The sequence below is a fragment of the Dipodomys spectabilis genome, unplaced genomic scaffold, assembly GCF_019054845.1.
Source record: "Dipodomys spectabilis isolate Male_0828 unplaced genomic scaffold, ASM1905484v1 ptg000157l, whole genome shotgun sequence".
Taxonomy (NCBI): domain Eukaryota; kingdom Metazoa; phylum Chordata; class Mammalia; order Rodentia; family Heteromyidae; genus Dipodomys; species Dipodomys spectabilis.
The window spans coordinates 19,550,664-19,576,717 of record NW_024870834.1 but is presented as its reverse complement, the minus strand read 5'-3'; the positions used below and the strand labels follow the sequence as shown (position 1 = coordinate 19,576,717).

General features: G+C 39.4%; 1 protein-coding gene across 3 annotated transcripts in view; it reads left to right on the top strand.

Moving 5' to 3' along the window:
- The window catches only part of Ylpm1 (YLP motif containing 1), an 84,350-nt gene that overhangs the window by 27,884 nt on the left and 30,412 nt on the right, over nt 1-26,054 (top strand). For 2 of the 3 annotated variants that reach the window (XM_042692484.1, XM_042692485.1), the window contains exons 5-11: nt 8,622-10,727; nt 13,343-13,460; nt 20,299-20,719; nt 21,000-21,092; nt 21,312-21,504; nt 21,933-22,051; nt 24,255-24,409. In XM_042692484.1, the coding sequence (XP_042548418.1) occupies nt 8,622-10,727; nt 13,343-13,460; nt 20,299-20,719; nt 21,000-21,092; nt 21,312-21,504; nt 21,933-22,051; nt 24,255-24,409 (3,205 nt within the window). The remainder of the gene's footprint in view (nt 1-8,621; nt 10,728-13,342; nt 13,461-20,298; nt 20,720-20,999; nt 21,093-21,311; nt 21,505-21,932; nt 22,052-24,254; nt 24,410-26,054) is intronic. The other variant, XM_042692486.1, reaches the window with a different exon arrangement.

Below are 26,054 nucleotides of genomic sequence, written 5' to 3'. Positions count from 1 at the left end.
TTTATTTATGTCTTTATCTTTGTTGGTTGTGGGGCTTGAACTCTGGGTTTGGGTGCTGTCTCTGAGCTCTTCAGCTCAAGGTGAGAGCTCTACTGCATGAGCCACAGTGCCACTTCTGGGTTTTCTAATGGTTTATTGGAGTCTCTCGGCCTTTCCTGCCTGGGCTGGATTTGAACCGTGATCATCAGATCTCAGCCTCCTGAGTAGCTAGGATTGCAGGCGTGAGCCACCAGTGCCCAGCTGTTTATTTATTTATTTATTTTTGTACTGGTCCTAGGGCTTGAAATCAAGGCCTAGGCACTGTGCCTAAGCTTTTTTGCTCAAGGCTAGCACTCTATCACTTGAGCCACAGCTCCTCTTCCAACTTTTTGGTGGTTAATGAGGATAAGAATCTCATGGACTGGGCTGGGAAGTTGGCTCAGTGGTAGTGTGCTTGCCTCTCATGCATGAGGCCCGGGGTTCAATTCCTCAGCACCACATAAGCAGAAAAAAAAGTCAGAAGTGGCGCTGTGGCTCAAGTGTTAGAGCGCTAGCCTTGAGCTGAAGAGCTGAGGGACAGCGCCCAGGCCCAGAATTCACGCCCCACGACTGGACCCCCCCCCCAAAAAAAAAAAAAAAAAATCTCATGGACTTTCTTTATCTGGGCTGGCTTTGAACTGTGATCCTCAAATCTCAGCCTCCTAAGTAACTAGATTACAGGCATGAGTCACTAATGCCTGACCCTCAGTCATTTTTCCCCCTAAAGATAACCACTATACTTAAATTTTATACCATACATTCATTGCCTGTTTTTGAGCCTTATACTCAGAGTTATACTGTACATACTCCTTGGTGGCATCTTTCATTGGATATATTTGTGAGATTCATCCATGCTATGTGTAGCAGTCCTGTTCTTGTACAATATTTCATTGTACAATAATTTGTTGATTCTAATGGTGATAGTGTTAGTCTTATTTAATATGAAAAGTGCTGTTTTTTGATGCTTTATATATATCTGAGATGTGTGATATTGTATGTATTGAGTAGAATCATACTGTATGTACTTTTTGAGTGTGGCATTTTTCACTTGACTTTGTATTATTGTGAGATTCACCCATAATGTTTTTTCCCATTTCTTATTCCTGTGTAATATTCTATTGTATCAGTATACTGCTCTGTTTAAAATATTGAATTGTTTGAACATAGGTGGTCTGGGTTGATAAATAACATTATCATTATTATTAAATGGTTTTCCAAGGTGGTTATTTCAATTTATACCTTTACCATGAGCATTTCAGTATTACAAGTTTTTTAAAATTCATTTTAATACTTGGTATTGTTAAACTTCTTTTTTTTTTTTCCTTTTTGTGCCAGTCTTAAGACATGAATTTAGGGCTTGTGCACTTTCTAATTTTTTGTTCTCAACGCTAACACTCTACCACTTGAGCCACAGCTCCACTTCGAGCTTTTTGCTGGATAATTGGAGATAAGAGTCATGGACTTTCCTGATTGGGCTAGTTTTGAACCAAGATCTTCACATCTTAGCCTCCTGAGTAGCTAGGATTACAAGCCATGGGTGCCAGGGTTGGTTGGTGTTAATTTAAATTTTAGCATAGTTTTTCCTTGATGAGGTTATACTTCTTTTGATTGTTATTTAGTTGGATTTCTTCTATGAATACTGATTTAAGTCTTCTTCTCTTTGGATTATCTGTTTTATTCTTTTTTTTTTTAATTGGTCATGGGGCTTGAACTCTGGACTTGGGCACTGTCCCTGCGCTCTTCAGCTTAAGACAAGCGCTCTGCCACAGCGCCATTTCCATTTTTCTGATAGTTTATTGGAGATAAGAGTCTCACGGACTTTTCTGGACTTTTCTGCCTGGGCTGGCTTTGAACCATGATCCTCAGATCTCAGATGCCTCCTGAGTAGCTAGGATTACAAGCATGAGCCACTGATGCTGGCTTCTGTTCTGTTTTATTCTTTACTGTTTGTAGGAGTTCTTGATACATCCTAGGATATTACTTGTATTGCAGATTTCTCATTTAGAAACACCTCTCTTTGTTTGTTTGTTTGTCTCTCTCTCTTTCTTTCTTTCGTCAGCTGTGGGGTTTGAACTAAGGGTCTGGGCGCTGTCACTGAGCTTTTTAGCTCAAGGCTAGCACTCTGTCACTTTGAGCCACAACACTACTTCCAGTTTTCTGGTGGTTAATTGGAGATAGAAGTCTCACATGGGCTGGAAAGGTGGCTCAGTGGTAGAGTGCTTGCCTTGCATGCATGAGGCCCTGGGTTCAATTCCTCAGCACCACATAAGCAGAAAAGGCTAGAAGTGGGCCTTGGCTCAGGTGGTACAGCACTAGCTTTGAGCTTTAGAGCTGAGGGACAGCACCCAGGCCCAGAGTTCAGGCCCCACAACCGACGAGTGTCAGTCTCACAGACTTTCCTGCCTAGGCTGGCTTCGAACCACGATCCTCAGATCTCAAGTTTCCTGAACAGCTGGATTACAGGCATGAGCCACCCTGCCTGGCTTACCTTTCACTTTCTTAGGCCCCTGTATATCAAAAGAGTAGGTGTTACAATTTACACCTAGATTCAATGGACTTCCTTTATTTTAACATTTAAAATACATTATAAAGCCAGGCACCAGTGGCTCACACCTGTAATACTAATTACTGAGGAGGCTGAGATCTGAGGATTTTTTGAAGCCAGCCTGGGCAGAAAAGTTTGTGAGACTCATCTCCAGTTAATCTTAGAAAAAGGCAGAAGTGGGCTATGTCCCAGATGGTAGTGTGTTAGCTTTGAGCAAAAGAAGCTTAGGGGCAGCACCCAGGCCCCTCACTCAGTTCAAGCCCAGGATTGGCAAAAAATAAAAATTAAAAAATAATAATAAAATAAGCCGGGCGCTGGTGGCTCACGCCTGTAATCCTAGCTACTCAGGAGGCTGAGATCTGAGGATCGCGGTTCAAAGCCAGCCCGGGCAGGAGAGACCGTGAGACTCCTATCTCCAATAAACCACCAGAAAACCGGAAGTGACACTGTAGCTCAAGTGGTAGAGCGCTTGCCTTGAGCTGAAGAGCTGAGGGACAGCGCCCAGGCCCAGAGTTCGAGCCCCACGACCGACAAAAAAAAATAATAATAATAAAATAAAAGGATAGTGAAAATCAGATTGGACATTTTAATAAATATTTTGATAGAGTAAATTTACCTTGTATCACATAAGATGGTCATATATCCTTCTAGATGGTACAAGGTCATGTCATAGAATATGTGACGAAGTCCTTCCTGTTTAGTAACGGTGTAGTCACAGTACTACGTTACTTTTATTCTTAGAGATGTTTGCTCATTGAATCTTTATTTTGAGAATATTCATCTAGAACACTCAAAATTGGAAATTTCACTTGTATGATAAATTTGACATTTTTAGAGCCTAGAATACTTTAGACTGCCTCTCTCTCTGTTTTTGTTTTTTGGAGGGGCAATGCTAGGATTTGAAATTAGCTTTGGACTTGCTAGGTAAGCACTCAACCATTTGAGTCATGCATGTAGATAGAGCCCTTTTTTGCTTTAGTTACTTTTCACATAATAGTTGGGCATTTTGCTATTTAGGCCTCAGACTATCTGGAGGACCTGGGATTAGTCATGAGCCAATTAATCTGCGAGTATCTTTTAATTCTAATTTGAAACCATTCTCTCTGAAAGAATTGACAACAGTGGGTTCTAGGATAAGGAAATGATAGAATGTTTCAAAATGCAGGAAAATCATTATGATGTCATTATCTTATGTTTATGGCAGAATCCAATGATCTCAAGTGATAATTGCAAGATAATATACATTTTGTTCTAATTTTTTGTTTATTTTGTTGTTGTTGTTTTACTAGTCCTGGGGCTTAAACTCAGGGCCTGGGCACTGTCCCTGAGTTTCTTTTGCTCAAGGCTAGCACTCTACCACTTGAGCCACAGTGTCTCTTCTGGCTTTTTCTGTTTATGTGGTACTGAGGAATGGAATCTAGGGCTTCATGCATACTAGGCAAGCACTCTACCACTAAGCCACATTCCCAGCCCCATGTTCTAGTTTTTAAAAATGAAATTTGATCTTTGTTTGTGAATAGGCCTCTAAAGAAAAAAAAATGTCTTGATGTATCAGTTTCTATAGAAATATTTAATTAAAAAACAAAAACTATAATTGGATCCAGTAAATCTCAGTGAACAAATGGGTTGGTGGTAAAAAAAATCTTGGTTTTAATAATACAGTCTATAAATCTTTTTCTTTATGGTGAATACTTCTTTGGATCTCGTTTAAAAGGCCATAAATATATTAGACTATTCTTTTCTACTATTTCTTTAACCATTTTTAAAAAAAAATCAACGTTCATATAGATTTGGTCCAAGTTCATTATTTTCTACAGTTTGAGTCTGACAAGTTATTGAAAAAAAAATCATCCCTTCCCTACTAACGTATTCAGTGTCATAAATTAAGTATCTAGTATATTTGTTTCCAAAATATTTGTTCCCTTGGTCTATATGTTCTTGCTGATGTGTCAAATGGTTTTAATTTATATTCGTTCATAATAGTCTTGAGATATATATTTATATATATGTAAATTCCTTATGTGTTTCTAGGTAAGGGGCTGACATTTCTTTTCCACTTTTCTCTCCCCTTGCTCCCCTCATCATTTAAAAACATTTAAAAATCAGTCAGCTCTATTGGGCTTCTTGGCAGTAGTTTGCTGATACTTGTCTTAGTTTGTCTTGATTATTCTTATTAGAATCAGCTTGTCTGGTTTTAAAATCTTCTAGAATTTTGATAGTTACCGAATAGAATTTATTGGCCATTTTGTGGAAGGGTAGACATCCTTTTAATATCAAAGCTTCTGATCACTCACAATTACTGTTGATTGGGTGTGTGTGTGTGTGTGTGCGTGTGTGTGTGCGTGTGTGTGTGTGTGTGTGTGTGTGTGTGTGTGTGTGTGTGTACCTTGATCTCAGAGGCTCACGCTTTGCTTGGCTTTTTGGCTCTACCACTTGATCCGTACCTCAACATTCTGTGTTTTGAAGAATGGTATTGTGGTACCTCCAATGTGGTTTTTTTATTCAGAAATGCTTTTGTAAATAACAACAAAAAGAGAGGCTTTTTAATGCTTCCATATGCAGTTTTCTACTTCTATGAAGAATGACATTTAGACTTCAGTATTATATGGCTTTGAATCTGTAGATTACTCTTGGCAGGATGGCTATTTTCATGGTACTGACTTTGCCAATCCATGAGCATGGAAGGGCTTTCAATCTTCTGATGTTATCTTCAATTTCTTTCTAAAAGGTAGTGGATTCTTTTGTTTGTTTTGTTTTTCTAGTAACAGGCCACTAGTGCCAGGCTCTTTAAGGTTGCAGTTTTCTTTGTTGAGGTCTTTTACTTGCTTGATTAACTTAATACGTAGATTTTTGAAGCTGTTGTGAATGGAATTGTTATCCTCATTTCTTAGGGTATTCATTAACATAAAAATTACTGACTTATAGATACTGTTTATATATACTGCTTGCTATATTTCCAAAGATATTGATCAGATCAAGTGTTTTGGTGTAGCATCTGTAGGATCTAAGATAGTATCATGTGCAAATAGGGGTAATTTGACTTCTTCCATTCCCGTTTCAATACCTTTCACTTACCTTATTGGTCTGGCTATAGGATTCTAGTAGCATACTGAACATGGACGTGATTGTCTCATTCTTGACTTTGGGGGAAATGATTTTTGTTTCCTCTATTGTGATGTTAGCTCAAGGTTTGGTATATATATTTTAATATATATGTTATTTTTTTAAAGAAAACTTTTAAAAGTTGGACCATAATTTAGTGGCCTTAATTGCTTACATAGTAATTTCAGACTCCTTAACTGGCTGAATTAATGTAACAGTGCTCAAAAGGCAGATGGCTTCAACAAGTTAGAAATTTATTCTCTCTTGATTTATATGATGGATCAGCAACCCTACCTTCTTCTGATTGGTTCTCTCTCCATTTCTTAGTATATAACTCTTGTTTATGTGGCCCAGGGAGCTTCATCCTATGTCAGAGCCAGTATGAAAAAGAAAAAGGTAAAGAGGTTGTGCCCTGCCCTTTACAAGAGCAACTTAGAGGGATGTATGAAACATGTTCACTCTCAGCCCATTGGCCAGAACTTGGCTGACAAGTTTTAGCCACAAAAGAAGGAGAGGAAGAACTGCTGTGTGGAAACCATTTTGTCTAAAAATAGAGGTTCTATTATGTAGAAAAAAGGAGAATGGGTATTATATACCTTGTGTAGCCAATCCCTAGTAGTTTTGGCTACAAAAGGCAGGTCTTTTTGAACACAGGAAGTTGTCTGCCTCTTGACCTCCCTCTCTCTCTTCTTCCCTCTCTCCCTTCTTGAGGACCTTACTTCTGGCTAGACATGTTCTCTCTCTCTCTCTCTCTCTCTCTCTCTCTCTCTCTCTCTCTCTCTCTCTCTCTGTCTGTCTCTCTCTCTCTCTCTTTCAGTTGTGGGGCTTGAACTCCAGGCCTGTTTACTGTCCCTGAGCTCGAGGGGAGCACAGTGTCACTTCTGGTTTTATGGTAGTTAATTGGAGGTAAGAGTCTCATGGACTTTACTGCTCAGGCTGGCTTTGAGCCAAGATCCTTAGATCTCAGCCACCTGAGTAGCTAGGATTACAGGTGTGAGCCACCGGTGCCTAGCAGGTTCTCTACTTCCGAGCCACATTTTCCATTTCCCTCACCCCTTTTGAACTGGGACTGGGACTTGAACAATGAGACTCTTTTTTTTTTCCTCCCCCTCACAGCTGACCCTCTACAACTTGAACCATGTCTCTGCTCATTAATTGGAAATGATGGTCTTTCGATTTGTCTGCCCTGCCTTGCTCTGAACTTCAACCCTCAGATCTCAACCTCCTAAATATTAGGATTATAAGTGTGAAACACTAGCACCTGGCTCTTCTGCCTTTTTATGCATTAGTTATTTATTATTATTTTTTTGTCAGTCATGGGGCTTGAACTCTGGGCCTGGGTGCTGTCCCTCAGCTCTTCAGCTCAAGGCTAGAGCTCTACCACTTGAGCCACAGTGCCACTTCAGATTTTCTGGTGGTTTATTGGAGATAAGAGTTTCACGGCCTTTTGAACTGCGATCCTCAGATCTCAGCCTCCTGAGTCGCTAGGATTACAGGTTTGAGCCACTAGTAACTGGCTCATTAGTTATTTTTGAAAGAAGGTAGTGCTTAACTAGGCAGGAACCTGGACTGTGATCATCCCATTTCACTTCCTGATACAACTGAGATGACTGGCATACCCAGCTTCTTATGTTGAGATTGAGTTTCATGGACTTTTCTGTCTGGGCTGGTCTAGAACTTTCACTCTCAATTTCAGCCTGCCATGGACCTCAGATAACAGGTACACATCCCTGTGCCCAATTACTGGTTGAGAAGTTTTATGATGTTTTTAGCACAGGCTGGCCTTGAAGCACAATCTTCTCAGTCTCATTCTCCCAAGAAGATAGGATTATAGGTATAAGCTAACAATGCCTAGCTTTCTTTGTCTTATTTCTTAACTTGCAGCCTTTTCACTCCTCCCTTTTTCTCTGCTCCTCCCCCTTTCTCAGCTCTCTTGGCTTTTTCTCCTCTTGGTTTAATTAAACAATGCTTAACTATCTGTGATTCTAGACATTCTATCCTGGAATGTACTTTTCTCATATTATTACTTTCTTCATATTATTTCCTTAGCCTAAGATCTGCTGGGTTTTTTTACCCCTTCATCTGTAACATTTTCCAACAGCCCATTCTCAGAACTTGTCTTTTAAGACTCAATTGAAACATCACTTATTGATCGTATAGAGCCTTTATTGGACAGTGCTCTTCTCACCTGGATAAAATTTGATCACTCTTTCCTCTCCTGCCCTTTTTGTAATTTTTGTGTGCCCTATTTGCACTTGGATACTCTCCATCTGATCATAAATAAGCACTATATGTCTGTAGTACATAGTAATATATCTTACTATATATGTAATAAGTGTAATATTAGTGATATAGATGTTATATAGTGTGATGGGGGGGATGTGCACTAAATATTTATTCAGTGAATGAGTTGGGTCCATAGCAAAAACATCTCTGTCCAGACTTTTTAAAATGTCAGAGCACTCTTCTAGCATTGGCTGTATTTTTAAAAGCTTTTGTCAATAATGAAGATGTCAGTGCTAGCCCTACAATATTTACAATTATCTTCTACTTTCTTGCTAATTGTTTCATGCTTAGTTTTTAGTTATAATTTAATTCTAAAAATACTCATAGTTATGGATTTGTTAATTTTTCATCTGAAATGAGTTTTCTGTATACCAAGGCATGATATTTTTAATTGCTTTTTAACAATTCTGTAGATGAGTGACTTGCTGCATGAGATGTGTTTAAGTGGATTAGATAATGCTGATGTGACTTCCAAAGCTAGTCCTAAGACCTCCAAGCACTGCCGCCTTAACATGCTGTTCTAAGATATAGATGACATGGGATTTGTTTAATGACTGGAAGAGTCATTGTTATAAACAAATTCTAAGGCAGGAGTGCCTTAAGTATTCTTACATGGAGAATTTTTTTTCTGCTTTACTGTCTTGAGTAATATCTTTTGTTTTACTTGTAGATTTGATGGTCCTCGAAGATTTGAGGATTTAGGGTCAAGGTGTGAAGGACCGAGACCCAAAGGGCCTCGTTTTGAAGGAAATCGCCCCGATGGGCCAAGACCCAGATATGAAGGTCACCCAGCAGAGGGCACTAAAGGCAAATGGGGAATGATTCCCCGGGGGCCGGCATCTCAATTTTATATTACCCCCAATACATCCCTAAGTCCTCGACAGAGTGGACCACAGTGGAAAGGCCCCAAACCAACTTTTGGACAGCAACATCAGCAGCAACCTAAGTCACAAGCAGAGCCTCTTTCACGAAACAAAGAACCATTAGCAGACACCAGTAGTAACCAGCAGAAGAATTTTAAAATGCAATCAGCTGCATTTTCCATTGCTGCAGATGTAAAGGATGCCAAGGCGGCTCAGTCAAATGAGAATCTAAGCGACTCTCAACAAGAGCCACCTAAAAACGAAGTCTCGGAAGGGTCCATAGAGCCCTCTAATTGGGACCAGAATTCTCAAAGTTTGGAGACTCAAATGGACAAAGCCCAAGCTGTTACTCAGCCTATATCCCTTGCAAATAAACCTGTACCTACTCAATCTACTTTTCCCTCAAAAGCAGGGGGCATGGAGGGAGGAGCAGCAGTAGCAACATCATCATCATTAACTGCAGATAATGATTTTAAACCTTTGGGTATTGACCTGTCCCATTCAGAAAACAACCAAGATAAAGGGCTGCCGCAGCCAGATAACAGAGATAGATTAGAAGGCAATAGAAGCAGCAGAGGTCCTGGTCAAAGCAGAATGGAGGACACCCGGGATAAAGGACTAGTAAACAGAGGTCGTGGCCAGGCAATCAGTCGAGGCCCAGGGTTAGTCAAGCAAGAAGACTTTCGTGATAAAATGATGGGTAGAAGAGAGGACAGCCGAGAGAAGATGAGCAGAGGAGAAGGAAGCCGGGACAGAGGGTTAGTGAGACTGGGAAGCAGTCGTGAGAAAGTGCCAGGTGGTCTACAAGGCAACCAGGATAGAGGTAGAGCCGGCAGTCGGGAAAGAGGACCACCTCGGAGGGCCAGCAGTCAGGAGAGAGGACCTCCTCGAAGGCCTGGGAGTAGGGAAAGAGTACCACCCAGAAGAGCTGGGAGCAGAGAGAGGGGACTACCCCGGGGGCCTGGCAGTCGGGAAAAGGGGCAGGGAAGAACAGATTTTAGTCGTGACAGAGGTCCATTCAGACAAGAACCAGGAGATGGAGGGGAGAAAATATATCCATATCACCGAGATGAGCCTCCTCGGGCTCCATGGAATCATGGAGAGGAAAGAGGGCATGAGGAGTTCCCGTTAGATGGTAGAAATCCTCCAATGGAAAGAGAAAGACTGGATGACTGGGATAGAGAGAGATACTGGAGAGACTGTGAACGTGACTATCAAGATGATGTGGTAGATCCATATAGCAGAGATGACAGATTCTCAGCTCCACCATCTAGGTCTCATGATGGAGAGAGGCGAGGTCCCTGGTGGGATGATTGGGAAAGAGATCAGGATATGGATGAGAACTATAGTAGCCAAATGGATAGGGACTTGGACAGGGATGTGGATCGAATTGGAAGACCCATGGATATGTATGATAGAAATTTGGATAATGAGTGGGACAGAGATTATGGGAGACCACTGGATGAACAAGAATCACAGTTTCGTGAACGGGATATTCCATCTCTTCCGCCTTTACCACCCCTCCCACCTCTTCCACCTTTGGATAGATATCGGGATGATAGATGGAGAGAAGAAAGAAATCGAGACCATGGGTATGACCGAGATTTCCGTGATAGGGGTGAGTTGAGGATTCGAGAGTATCCAGAAAGAGGAGATACATGGCGGGAAAAGCGAGATTATGTTCCTGAAAGAATGGACTGGGAAAGAGAACGGTTGTCAGACAGATGGTACCCATCTGATGTGGATAGACATTCCCCCATGGCGGAACATATGCCCTCCTCACATCATTCCTCTGAAATGATGGGGTCCGATGCAAACTTAGACTCTGACCAAGGCCTTGGAGGGGTAATGGTTCTCAGTCAGAGGCAGCACGAAATCATATTGAAAGCTGCACAAGAACTGAAAATGCTTCGGTAAGTTCACTCCTTAAGATCATTTCTTTTAGTCCAAACCAGACTGCTCTTTTTTAAATGATGTGATATATTTAAATGGAATAATTTTACTTCATTTTTTTATCACATACTTTCAATTTATATTTCTGGTCATTCTGTGCTGTTTCAGAGTTAGGATGGGTATTTAGGAACTGTGCTAATATTGAATCTCTGAGATGTGCAAATTGATTGCAGTTCTTGGCCTTTGTAGGTGTGTTGTTGGCATGCCTTGCCTGTGCATGGTTCAAGTGTTAAACTTTGGCTTTTTAGGACTGGATTTCACAGGGCTCATGTGTAACTTCATTTTTACAGTTCAATAGTTTGTTGTAGAGCTGGTAGACTTCATATTCACTAACCTTTGCTATAATTGGAAAGTGCTTTGTTTTTCTCTCTTGAAGAGTGATTTACCTGGAAATGTCTTCAGATTTGTCTGTCAATACTTTCTTTTTGAGATGTTTTATCTTTCACTAACTAAAATGTTTTCTTTGTGAGACTGAGAATAGAATTTGGATCTCCTCAATCAACTATATATAGGTATCTATGTAGTGTTTACCATGTAGTAGCAATGATAACACAGCTAACATTTATTGCATGCATAACTGTTCAAGGAATTGTACTAAGTACTCTGTACAGTATACAATAACTCATTTAATCCTTAAACCAACTATATCATGAAGGAGGAATTTAGGAGTCATAAAGTAAGCTTGAGAGAATAATGATTAGTGTTTGATAGAGTCTAATACATTGTATTTGATTAATTAAAATTCTGGCCATTTGTGTATTTATTACACCAATTAAACTTATATCTGAAATGTTAGCACTAAAAGAAAATATAATGTGGCAAGATTACTGTAGAAAAAATGAAAAACCATGGGCTGGGAAGGTGGCTCAGTGGTAGAGCTCTTGCCTTGCATGCATGAGGCCCTGAGTTCAATTCCTCAGCACCACATAAGCAGGAAAAAAAAAAGCCGGAAGTGGCACTGTGGCTCACAAGTGGTAGAGCGCTAGCCTTGAGCTGAAGAGCTGAGGGACAGCGCCTAGGCCAGAGTTCAGGCCCCATGACCGGACCCAAGAAAAAAAAGAAAGAAAAGAAAAAGAAAAAATGAAAAACCAGGCAGCAAAATCATTTTCTCTGGCTACTTAAACCATAAGGTGTCTTCAGTTTTTATTTTTCCCAGATTACTCATGAAGATTATGTGAAAGCATACCATAAAACATTTGCCTATTCATTAAATTGTAGTTAACTTTAATTCACATCTACTCTGTGCTGGGCACATTGCTAATGGCCAATCCATTGTTTATAATCTTAATCATCCTATCTCAAATCCTTATGTCTAAAGCCTATAAAAATAAGTAGTATAGTTCCCATTTCGCAGATGATACTAAGACCCACTTGGCTATTAAGTAGCAGACCCAGAATTTGAATTCAGTCTGTCTGACTCTAAAGTTTGTTTTTATGGAGAAGACCAAACTAATTGGTGCTGCTAAACTACCAAAATTTCTTTCCTTTCCTTTTTAAAAATTTGTTTTTTTTCATCTACTATTGTTTTGCATAGTAATACTGAATACTGAATACTGCTTCTTCTTCATTTTCTTCTTTTTTTAAGCTCTTTTTAGGCAACATAAAAATTAAACTATGTGGAGTGATGGGTAATAACATGGGTGAATGCTATTAGGTTATGTTGTATGTGGATAGAGTCTAGGAATAGCTGAAGGAATATTTAATGAGGCAGACAATAATCTTTGTGTCCATTTGGGTTACTACACTGTTTAAAAAAATAAAAAAAAAACACCAAAAACCCTTAGAATAAAACTGTAAAAGAGCAGTTGTGGTGGGTGTTGAATATGTTTAAGGCAAACATTGTAAGGGAAAGTAAAAAGAATTAACTAGGGACTTAAAAAACCCAAAAGGTTATTACATAACTAATATTCAGGATTATGAAAGATTATTTTTAAAGGAATAGACTGATAATTATTCTTACCATCTACAGCAGAGATCATGTACAGGTGACAAATGGCTGAAAATGGGCCAGGTAGAACTCAGTGAAATAGGGGAGGTTTATGGTAGACTGAAATCATTACTCTGCTCAGTGTGTAGGTATGTAGACCTAGTGTTCCCAAGCTCTTTAATTGAATTTATATGTGTGAAATATTTACTTTTATAAATAATGGCAGGTCATTCAAAATTTAAAAACTTACGTGAAAGCCAAGTGAAAAAACCTTCTTAAGCTATGTTTTACTTACAGGCCACCATTTTGTAACAGGACTAAAACATACTGTTTTTAAAAAATGGCGAAAGAACTTTTGGTTGGATGAAAGAAAAACAGGACAAGTAGATAATATATTGGAATAAACTATTGAGGCAGGTTGTAGAAACTGTCCTTGAACAACACTAATAATTGATAGTTATTTATAGTCTTATATGATTGATGTTAGCTATTCAAAAGCAAGAGATTGTTACCTTAGATGTGCTTTGTAGTTACTGCAGAAGGTTTTAGGGCAAAGTTTTTAGTCCTTTTTTAAAATTTGATATTAATTGTCATTTAGGCATGGTATAAACAGGATTTAAGTACAATGGCAGTTTCATTTGTTTACAGGGAACAGAAAGAACAGCTTCAAAAGATGAAAGACTTTGGGTCTGAGCTACAGTTGGCTGACCATCTACCACCTCAGGACTCAAGATTGCAGAATACATCAAGACAAGGGATGTATCCGGTATGGGAAAATGTGTGTTCAGAAAATGAAATGTTTTCTGTTTTGTTATTGGATTTTTAAAAAATTACAGTAACGGTCTGGGAATGTGACCTAGTGGTAGAGTGCTTGCCTAGCATGCATGAAGCCCTGGGTTCGATTCCTCAGTACCACATAAACAAAAAAAGCCAGAAGTGGCACTATGGGTAGAGTGCTAGCCTTGAGCAAAAAAGCAGCTCAGGGACAGTGCCTGGGCTCTGAGTTCAAGCCCCAGGACTGGCAAAAAAAAAAAATTACCACTGTAAAAATGTAAATTTTTTAAAAAGTAAAAGCTTATAGCAATTTTCCTTTGAGTTTCTTTAAGTATGTTCAAGTGTGGCAGAAATGTCCCTTTTCCTCTGGTTTTGATAAGTAGGCTAAGTATACCTGAATTGTACATGGCTTCATGTTTTCATGTTTATAAAGTTTTTCTGTTAATTTTTTGTTCAAATACTCTTTATTTTTCATTGTTGCAGGGCTAACTGTAAGTCTTACTGTACTGCTTCCTCCCTTTTTAGATTGGGCACAGGAATGCTACATCATATCTCAAAACATTCCCCATACTGTTAATAGCAAAAGTGATATTTATGTTAAAGAGTTGAGTGATTAAGTCCTCCCGTTGTTTTGCTTTGAGGCTTTTGCTTTATTTAGTTGTTTACTATTTTACTGTTAAGCCAGTAATAGTCTTTTAAAAAAAGGTTATAATGCAACTAATAAAATGAAGGACAAAAATCCATTATTGAAATATTTCATCAAATTAACTCTTCATTTCTCAATGTACTCATCCATGCTTATCTAAAATATAACACTCACACAAGTTGTATATATTAGTGACTAACTATCAAGATGTTGTTGGCTATCTAGAACATGTTTTCTGACTTTTGTATATATCTATCTACCTACAAAGTTTCTATCTATGGTCATGTCTCCTGTCAAATTCAGTGTGTTCAAAATGTGCCTCATGATAATTCCTCATACTGAGTTGTTCTTTTCTCATCATGACCCAGTCACATTATTAAAATTTGAAAGTCAGCCCTATGTCTTTGCTCTGTCCTACCTTCCATATGCAGTCATCTTACTATACGCTAGGATTACAGGCATAAGTCACTGCTCCCCAGTAACAGTGATTTCTTAAAATCAGATTTTGAGGTATAATTTATATGCAAAACATGTACCCCCCCCCTTTTTTTTTTTCGGTTGGTCGTGGTGCTTGAACTCTGGGCCTGAGCGCTGTCCCTCAGCTCTTCAGCTCAAGGCTAGCGCTCTACCACTTGAGCTACAGCGCCACTTGCAGTTTTCTGGTGGTTTATTGGAGATAAGTTTCACGGACTTTCCTGCCTGGGCTGGCTTTGAACTGCAATCCTCAGATCTCAGCCTCCTGAGTAGCTAGGATTACAGGCGTGAGCCACCGGCGCCTGGCTCATGTACCCCTTTTAAGCTTACAAGTTTGAGCTTTGATAAATCTATGCAAAATATAAAGACAATAGCATCATTCCAAAAAGTACTTTCATGTCCTTGTATTTTTTCAAGTTTTTTTTTAATTATGAAAATACCATACAGAGGAGTTACAATTATATGGGCAATCCTTGTATTTTAAACTCTGCCTAACTCCACTTCAAGCAGCATGGATATGATTTTTGGTCAAAATAGACCATAAATATCACCATGTTGCTCCCTGGCTTTAAAATTACTCAATATATCCTCATTGCTTTCAGGCTTTTGCATGGCTTTTTATGTTCTGTCCTATGCTGGCCTCAGGTCTTTTTTTTCCTTTTTGGCCATTCCCAGGGTTTGAATTCAGGACCTGGGCACTACCCCTAAGCCTCTTTGTGTTCAAGGCTATCACTCTACCACTTGAGTCACATCACCACTTCTGACTTTTTCTAAGTGGTTTATTAGAGATAAAGAGTCTCATGGATTTTCCTGTCTGGGGTGGCTTTGAACCTTAATCCTCAGCCGCGGGTACCCAGCTTGGCCTCAGCTCTTATTAACATTGCTTGTGCTCAACTCTTCCTTCACATGGAGGTATTTAATTCTGCGAATACCACTCTTATACTTCTTCATGCCTTTGTATGTGCATGTGGTTATCTGTGTTTAAAGCTTCTTTTCTTTATTCCCACATCACTCCTCCAACTGAGTAATTCTTGTTTGTGTTTTAGAACTCATTTCTTCTATTTTCTCTTCACCTGAATATTACCTTCATAGCTACTACCTCCATAGCATCTTGTACTGATCCCTGTCATAGGCTTTACCATAGCGTATTTTGGTTGTCTGTTTTCTTGTCATGTTACCTTGTAAACCAAGCCAACAGGATAAAAACTGCATCTTTTCATCTTTGTGTCTCTTGGCAAATGGCAGAAGCTCTAGATTATAAATCTACATTTCTGCATTATTCATTTAGCAAATTATAAACATTTTCCATTATTGGTACATGCTATATTATTTTTGCTTCACAATAATTTATTGAACAATTCTATTTTGTTAGATAATTTGGTTCTAATTTCCACTTTAGTATTATAACTTTTTAATAAATTTCATTGTATCAGATTCCTATTTTAGATAATAAGGGTAATTTTAAATTCTGACTCTGAAACTTTAGTCAAAGAATAGGACATTGCCATTCTTTCCAAATAAAGTTGTTTCTACTAACAATCCTTATGATATGGTGGCAGCCAGAGACCTTGGTTGACCAAAAATAAAGAAGAAAGGTATTTTAAAAATGATTCCTAACTGAGGTGCTAATGCACACCTATAAACCTAGTGAATGAGGAGGTTGAGATCTGAGGATCGAGATTTAGAGCCAGCCAGAGCAGGCAAATAAATCTGAGAGATTATCTCCAATTAAACAGCAAAAAGTAAGAAGTGTGGTGTGGCTCATCTATGTGCGGAAAAGCCGAGTAACACAGTGTCCTAAGTTTAAACCATAGTACTGGCATTAAAAAAAAAATCCTGAAATCTTGTAAGTAGTTTATACCATCTTGTAGCCATCGTCTATTAATATTTTTTGTAGATGTAATTGTTTCTGTGCAATGGTTTTGAGACAGAGTCTGGTTATTTTACTCATGCTGACCTCAAACTCTTGATTCTTTTGCCTTAGCCTCTCTGAGTGCCTGACTCATAGAGACTTTGTACTTTGTATTTTTAATATATTTTATCATTTTAATTGATAACATAGTTGTTATATCTTTATGGAGTATGTCATGACATTTAACACAGGTATATAATATTTAATGATCAGATCAGAGTAATTGTCATAGTTGTCACTTCAGATATTTAAAACTTCTTTGCATTAAGAATATACAGTCCTGCCTCTAATCCTAGCTGTTCAGGAGGCTGAAATCTGAGGATTATGGTTTGAAGCCAGCCAGGATAGGAAAGTTTGTGAGATGCTTATTTCCAGTAAACTACTCAGAAAAGGCCAAAAATAATTCTGTGGCTCAAGTAGTAGAGTGCTAGCCTTGAGCCAAAGTTCATGGACAATATATAGGCCCTGAGTTCAAACCCCAGGACTGGCACCAAAAGAAAAAGAAGAGAGGGCTGGGAAGGTGGCTCAGTGGTAGAGCGCTTGCCTTGCATGCCTGAGGCCCTGGGTTCGATTCCTCAGCACCACATAAGCAACGGAAGTGGCGCTGTGGCTCAAGTGGTAGAGTACTAGCCTTGAGCTGAATTGCTGAGGGACAGTGCCCAGGCCCAGAGTTCAGGCCCCACGACCGGACCCAAAAAAAAAAGGAAAAGAAAAGAAAAGAAAGTACATATTGGGCCCTGGTGGCTCATGCCTGTCCTCCTAGCTACTCAAGAGGCTGAGATCTGGGATCATGGCTGAAAGCCAGACTGGGTAGAAAAGTCCATGAGACTCTCTCTCTAATTACCATCAGAAAACCAGAAGTGCAACTGTAGCTCAAAGTGGTAGAACACTAGCCTTGAGTCAAGCTCAGGGATAGCACCTAGGCCCCGAATTCAAGCCACACAACTGATAAAAAAAGAATATACAAGCCAGGCACCAGTAATCCTAGATACTCAGGAGCCCAAGATCTGAGGATTAAGGTTCAAAGCTACCCTAGGCAGTAAAGTCCATAAGACTCTTATCTCCAGTTAATCAGCAAAAACCTGGACATGGAGCTGTGTCTCAAATGGTAGAGCATCACCCACCTTGAGTGAAAAAGCTAAGGGACAGCACCTAGACCCTGAATTCAAGCCCTGGTACTAACAAACACAAAAACAAGAATATCCAAATCCCCCTAACTAGCTGTTTTGAAATATTTCATTTAATAGTTGTCATCTAGGCCTGAAGACATGGCACCTATCAAAATACAAAGTAAGCCCTGAATTCAAACCCTAGTATCACATATACACAAAAAATTGTTACCCTAGTTACTCTGCTGTGTCAGAATATTAGACACTCCCCCTGTCTAGCTACATGTTCTTGTACCTGTTAACCATCTTCCCACTACTCCTCTCTACCACCACCGTTTTCTTCCCACATCCTTCCCATACTGTGGTTGTTTTACCTAAAATGTATAGCAGGACTATACCCACCAAAATTGAGTAGGTTTGGTGTGGGCCTGTGATATTTGACTCTAAATAAAATCAGAGATGAAAGAGAGTGCAGTACCTTCCTGGAAGAGATAATAGTGTTAAACCCAGCCCCCCCCCCCCTTCCGGTTTTTTAGTTTGCTTTGTTTTGATGTTAATACTGGGGCTTGAACTCAGGACTCAAGTGTGGTCCTTTTGGTGCTCATAGCTGGTGCTCTACCACTTCAGTCAGAGCTCCACTTCTTGCTTTTTAGTGGCTAATTATTGATAAGAGTCTCAAAGAATTTCCTGCCTGGGCTGACTTCAAACCAGGATCATCAAATCTCAGCCTCCTGAATAGCTAGAATTATAGGCATAAGCCACTGGTGCCCTGTTTTTTCCCCTGTTCTTTTTTTTAAGTTGTTATTATAGATTTGCCATTTTATGTGTGATTTTAAAACTAAATTCAGTAGGTCAAATTTTACTATAATCCAATTTTATATGTCATTCCAATAAGGTCTTTGTGCTAGTTTATAGTAAATTTTTATTCCCCATCCCTAGCAACTTTCTCTGTAGTTTTGCCTTCCTGGACATTTTATTTAAATGGAATCATTCAATATGTGGGGTATTTTTTATGCCTAGCTTCTTTCAGTGTTCTTAGTGAACTTGCTTTCAAGTTCCTCACATAGCATCAATCAGTGCTTTTTATTTCTTTTTGTTGCCGAATAATATCCGTTGTATGGACATACCACATTCTGTTTATCCATCCACCAGTAGATAGACATAATACTGTTGTATTTGTGTGCAGGTCTTTGAGTGGACATATTTTTTTGTTTTTCTTAGATAGATATCAAGGCATATCATATTTAACTACTTCTTGAGAAATTGGAAAAGTATTTTCCAAAGCAGTGGCACCATTGTATAGTCCCACTCTCAGTCTTTTTTTTGTTTTTTTTTTGTCGGTCTTGGGCCTTGAACTCTGGTCCTGAGCACTGTCCCTCAGCTCTTCAGCTCAAGGCTAGCGCTCTACCACTTGAGCTACAGCACCACTTCCAGTTTTCTGGTGGTTTATTGGAGATAAGAGTTTCATGGACTTTCCTGCCTGGGCTGGCTTTGAACCGCGATCCTCAGATCTCAGCCTCCTGAGTAGCTAGGATTACAGGTGTGAGCCACCAGCGCCCTGCTCACTCTCAGTCTTAAAATACCTTCTTTTAAAAAAATTTAATTGTTATTACAAAGGTAATATAAAGAGTACATTTCTTTTTTGACAATGTCACTCCTTCCCTGGCTGTCTCCCAGTTTTTTCTCCCTTCCCCACCTACAAGTTGTATAGTTCATTTTCTTTCTTTCTTTTTTTTTAAACTTTTTTTGTCGGTTGTGGGGCTTGAACTCTGGGCCTGGGCACTGTCCCTCAGCTCTTCAGCTCAAGGCTAGCGCTCTACCACTTGAGCCACAGTGCCTCTTCTGGTTTCCTAGTTGTTTATTTGAGATAAGAGTCTCACAGACTTTCCTGCCCGGGCTGGCTTTGAACCATGATCCTCAAATCTCAGCCTCCTAAGTAACTAGGATTACAGGCGTGAGTGTCTAGTGAGTACTACTGCTGCATTTGCTTGAGATATCTTCTTTACTCCATCTCCTCATCATGACTGGTTTTGTCTCTTGTTAATTATTGTCATTCTGGTGAGTACGAAATGAAATCTCATTGTGGTTTTAAGTCTGTAGTTTTTAATGACTAATGATATTGAAAGCATCTTTCCATGTGCATCTTGGTCACTTTTATGCTTTCTTTAGAGACATATTGAAATCTTCAGCCCTTATATATTTTTTTGTTATATGTCTTATTATTGAGTTTTATATCTTCTGAACTCAAGTTAGTTAGAAGATTTGAGTGTATTTTCTCCTCTATCATTTGTCTTTTCATTTTTCCATTGATGTCTTTTTTGCCAGTACTGAACCTTAAACTCAAGGCCTGGACACTGTCTCTTAGTTTTTTTGCTCAAGGCTGTCCTTTTGCCATTGGAACCACACCTCCACTTCTACCTCTTTGGTGGTTAACTGGAGATTAGAGTGTTACAGACTTTCCTGCTGGGCTGGCTTGGAATCACAATCCTCAAATCTCAGCCTCCTGAGTAGGTAGGATTGCAAGTGTAAGCTACTGGTTACCTGGCTTATTGTTGTCTTTCAAAGCACAAAGTTTTAAAGTTTGAATGAGTCTAATTAACTTTTTATGAATTAATAATCAGATTTTAATTTCCACTAATCTGTGACAACGTGGTAGTATGCTTGCTAAGCAATGTACTTTCTTCTCTAGCCTCCAGGGTCTTATAGACCACCCCTTCCTATGGGTAAGCCACCAGGTTCAATTGTAAGACCATCTGTTCCACCAGCAAGATCATCTATTCCTATGACTAGGCCACCTGTGCCTATACCTCCACCTCTGCCTCCTCCTCCTCCCCCACCGCCTCCTCCTCCAATCATGAAGCCACCACCATCAGCTGTGGAACAGGAACGATGGGATGAAGATTCTTTCTATGGGCTCTGGGATACAAATGATGAACAAGGACTAAACTCAGAATTTAAGTCAGACACTGCACCAATTCCATCTGCTCCAGTATTACCACCTCCACCTGTTCACTCTTCCATTCCCCCTCCAGGCCCAATGTCTATGGGTATGCCACCAATGTCCAAACCACCACCAGTACAGCAGACGGTTGATTACGGCCATGGTCGAGGTAAGTAATAACAATGGACTTGTATTTGGAGTTGTACAGGAGGTTTTTGCTGTTTGCTTGTTTTTAAGGTAAGGTCTCACTTTTGTAGCCTAAGCTGGGCTGCAGCTATATAACTCATACTATGTAGCCCAGATTAACCTTGAACTCCTAATCTTCCTACCTGAGTGCTAGGATTATAATCATGTGCTACCATGCCTAGATTCTACAATAATTAACTTGAGCTTTGGTTTTCTTAAGCTTTTCTAGTACAACTATATTTTATTTCTGTTTCATTTATCAGATATGTCCACTAATAAAGTTGAACAGATACCATATGGAGAAAGAATAACCCTACGCCCAGATCCACTACCTGAAAGATCAAACTTTGAGACAGGTAGGATTCCCAGAGAGATGAGTATTTTTAAACTTAATTTTATGGCCTATTATATGACTTTTTTTTCCTTCTAGTGAGATTATCTATGCTTTTTAATATAGCTAAAAACTCTTAAATTGAATGTAGGATCTTAATTTATGCTTGTTCTTAGATTTGTACTTTTTCCTTATATTTTTGAACATGGATATAAATTTTACTTTTTTAAAATAATTTTCATAGAGCATATAGGCCAACGTGATCGCTATGATAGAGACAGAGATCGTGACCCCTACTTTGATCGTCAGAGTAATATCATAGCAGATCATCGGGATTTTAAAAGAGATCGAGAGACACATAGAGATCGAGACCGAGATCGTGTTATTGACTATGAACGAGATCGATTTGACAGAGAACGCCGCCCCCGAGATGATAGGTAAACTATGAAAAGTATCTTTGCTGAGTATGTGCCTGTAAGTTCAGCAAAAGTCAGTTTATTGATAGGAAGTTTAGTAAATGATATTCTTTTCATGCATATATGTAATTGAAGAACAAAGAGAAATTCTCAAAGATTCCAGGAAAGTACAGGTTTGCATCATTTTTTTTTTATATTCCAAAAAATTAAGTGGGAAATGGAACATATCCATAAAGGAAAGAAAACAGTATTATTGATAAAGATGAAGACATTATAGACAAAATACTTATTTTTGCAGTTGATGGGCTTTTTAGATATGTTCATGAAAGGCAGATCTAAAGTAAAAGACAGAATCAAAATATAAATAAGTACTGTAGAGTAACTGCCCATGGAGAGGATTGGGCAGATCATAGTGTTGTTAGTAAAGCATTTCCTTTTATACCTTCTAGGACTCAATCATATCGAGATAAAAAAGACCATTCCTCTTCTAGAAGAGGGGGATTTGATAGGCCATCCTATGACCGGAAGTCTGACCGACCAGCATATGAAGGCCCATCTATGTTTGGAGGTAGAATAGTGTCTTATTAACTATAACAATGTTAAGAATATCAACAGTGGGAAATGCTTTCCATATAATTGTGCATTTAAGCAGAGTAAAATGTACTTGATTTTTTTAAGTATTATAAAAATTGGTGTAATTAGGACTGGTTCTGGTTACTCTCCCCTGTAATCCTAGCTACTTGGGAAGCTGATATTATTGGGATCAAGGTTTCAAACCAGCTTGGGCAGAAAAGGTCTTGAGATGCCTTTTCATTGAAAGCTGTCATGATGGCGAGTGTCTGTTAGCTACCAAGAATCCTAATAAAGATTAATTTTATCTAGGCCCACATTTGCGCAGAAAGTAAGACCTCTGTCTCAGAAATTACCAGTAGAGTCAGCTGGGCACTGGTGTCTTGAGCCTGTTATCCTAGCTACTATAAGGCTGAGATCTGAGAAAAGCAGTTTGAAGCCAACCCAGGAAAGTCTGTGGGTCTCTTTATGTCCAATTAACTACCAAAAAGCCAGAAGTAGAGCTGTGATTCAAGTGGTAGAGTACTAATCTTGAACTAAAAAGCTCAGAATACCCAGACCCTGAGTTCAAGCCCCAGTGGTGACAGAAACACACAAAATTCCCAGGAGGAAAATGGCTGGAGGCATGGTTCAGTAATTAGAGCGCCTGCCTAGCAAGCTAGAGGACCAAAGTTCAAACTCCAGTAATGCCAAAAAAAAGTGTGAGCATGTGTGTGTATATGTAGTGATTATGTAAAAGATATTTTTATATTGTTAAGGACAATTTGGAACAAAATAATTTCTAATCTCAGCACAGTACAACTATTGTAACTTTGTATTTTTTTGTATGGCATTTGAACTCAGAGCCTCACACTTGAGGCAAGTGCTCTACCTCTAAGACCATGAACATAGTTTGGCTTTTTTATATTTCTTCTCTTTCTCTTCTCATATATATTTATAAAGCTGTAATCAAGGTATAAATATAGGGAGGTTTTTTTTGTTGTTGGTGGTGGTGGTGTTTTTTGTTTTTTGTTTTTGGTCAATCGTGGGGCTTGAACTCGGCCTGGGCACTGTCTCTCAGCTCTTCAGCTCAAGGTTAGCACTCTACCACTTGAGCCACAGTGCCACTTCTGGTTTTCTGGTTGTTTATTGGAGATAAGAATCTCACGGAAGTGGCGCTGTGGCTCAAGTGGTAGAGCACTTGCCTTCAGCTGAAGAGCTGAGGAACAGTACCCAGACCCAGAGTTCAAGCCCCACGACCAACCAAAAAAACAAAAACCAAACCAAACAAAGAATCTCACGGACATTCTTGCCTGGACTGGCTTTGAACCACGATCCTCAGATCTCAGCCTCCTGAGTAACTAAGATTACAGACGTGAATCATCAGTGCCCATCAGGAGTTTTATTTTTGTTTTTGCTTTTCTAGGTAGGATTGAACTCAAGGCCTTGTACATAATAGACAACAGCCATACTGTTGAGTTTCACACCCAACCCTAAAGATAGTTTATGGGGCTGGGAAGGTGGCTCAGTGGTAGAGTGCTTGCCTTTCATGCATGAAGTCCTGGGTTTGATTCCTCAGTACCACATAAGCAGAAAAAGCCGGAAATAGGGCTGTGGCTCAAGTGGTAGAATGCTAGCCTTGAGCTGAAGAGCTGAGGGACAGTGCCCAGGCCCAGAGTTCAGGCCCCACTACCGGCAAAAAACAAGATAGTTTCTGTTGTGCTTGTTCTGTTTGATAATTATACCAGACATGTTTTTTCATGTGTTAGTGATCTTGTGACATTCTATTGAGTAAATAAAATATAAGATCTTTATTTTTGGACATCTAATCTCCTTCTAAAAGTTTTTACTACTATAAACTACACTTGAATTAGAAACTTCTCCCTATTTGTTTCTAAACTTTCCAAATTTATTCCTATAAATGCCTGATGACTCTGGTTCTTAAAACTGAAGAACAGAATTACAGAACTCACTCAATATCAATGATGTTTGAGATTGTCCAGCAAAGAATTTCTTCTGTATCTTGTCAGTAGTCTTGTTGATTTTGTTAATATTTTGCAGAATGTCCTGTTTTCCTGAAATATGCCTAAATCTTTTTGTTTTCTTGATTTCAGTACATTTATATTATTACTGTAAACTTTCTTTAAACTTAAAGTCAATTATGATCAGGGTAAGATAATGGATGTGTAACTTGTGAGTTTATTCAACTGCTGGGATTCTAGGAGAACGAAGAACTTACCCAGAGGAGCGAATGCCCCTGCCAGCTCCATCACTAAGCCACCAGCCACCTCCAGCTCCTCGGGTTGAGAAGAAGCCTGAATCAAAGAATGTGGATGATATTTTGAAACCACCAGGCCGAGAGAGCAGACCTGAAAGAGTAAGTCCTATAAAATTGGTTTTCTTACAAATTCAAAGATGATAGATCTTTTTAGTATGCTGAATTGACTTTCTTTACTTGTCTGCAACATTGAAATAAAATCAGATTCAAGGCATCGTAGCATCTCTAAATTACCATACAGTTTCATTAGCTACCTAAACCCATCTTAAAGAAGTTAGAGCTTAATTTCTTGGCCAAAAAAAAGACATTGGAAACTTTTTTAAAAACAGGAGCCGGACACTGGTGGCTCACGCCTGTAATCCTAGCTACTCAGGAGGCTGAGATCTGAGGATCAGGGTTTAAAGCCAGCCTGGGCAGCAAAGTCCATGAGACTGTCTCCAATAAACCGTTAGAACACCAGAAGTGACGCTGTAGCTCAAGCAGTAGAGCGCTCGTCTTAAGCTGAAGAGTGCAGGGACAGTGCCCAAGCCCAGAGTTCAAGCCCCACGACCAATCCAAAAAAAAACAAAAAACAGTTCAGGAAAGCTTAATTAATTGCATTTTGAAGAGAGGAAAAGTATATTTGGTATTTTGGTATGTTGAACAAAGACAGTACGGAGACATTGCGTTTAACTTACTAGTAAGTTCCCAATGTATACATTCTTTTTATGTTTATCTTGTATTGCAGAATAATTAGACTTCATTTGAATAAACTGACACTGGAGATTTAAGCCATATATTTGATTGTATATATGTAGAATTAATAGTTTACTATTTTAGTCCCTTTGTTTTTTTTGTTTTTTTTTTTTTGGGGGGGGGGGGGTCCGGTCGTGGGGCCTGAACTCTGGGCCTGGGCGCTGTCCCTCAGCTCTTCAGCTCAAGGCTAGTGCTCTACCACTTGAGCCACAGTGCCACTTCTGGCTTTTTTTCTTTTTGCTTATGTGGTGCTGGGGAATCGAACCCAGGGCCTCAGGCATGCAAGGCAAGTGCTCTACCACTGAGCCACCTTCCCAGCCCCCTTTGTTTTAAGTATTTATTTTTGCCAGTCCTTGGGCTTAAACTCAGAGCCTGGGCACTGTTACTGAGTTTCTTTTGCTCAAGGCTAGCACTCTACCACTTGAGTCATAGCACTACTTCCCGCTTTTTCTGTTTATATGATACTAAGGAATTGAACCCAGGGCTTCATGTAGGCTAGTCAAGCATTCTAACACTAAGCCACATTCCCAGTGTTTGTTCAGTTTTGATACTAGGTCAATACTAGCCTAAAGATAAGTTAGGTTGGCCAATGCGGGTGGCTTACGCCTTATATTCCTAGCTACTCAGAAGGCTGAGATTTGAGGATCATGGTATGAAGCCAGTTGTGGGCAGGAAAGTCCCATGAGATTCTTATTCAAGTGGTAGAGCTCATGCCTTCAATGAAACAGTTCAAGAACGGGGCTGGGAAGATGGCTCAGTGGTAGGGTGCTTACCTTGCATGCATGAGTCCCTGAGTTCGATTCTTTAGCACCACATAAGCAGAAAAAGCCAGAAGTGGCACTGTGGCTCAAGCAGTAGAACACTAGCCTTGAACTGAAGAGCTGAGGGACAGTACCCAGGCCCAGAGTTCAGGCCCCACGACTGACCAAAAAAAAGCTCAGGAACAGCACCCAGACCCTGAGTTCAAGTCCCAGGACCAACACCAAAAAAAAAAAAAAAAAAAGTTTTT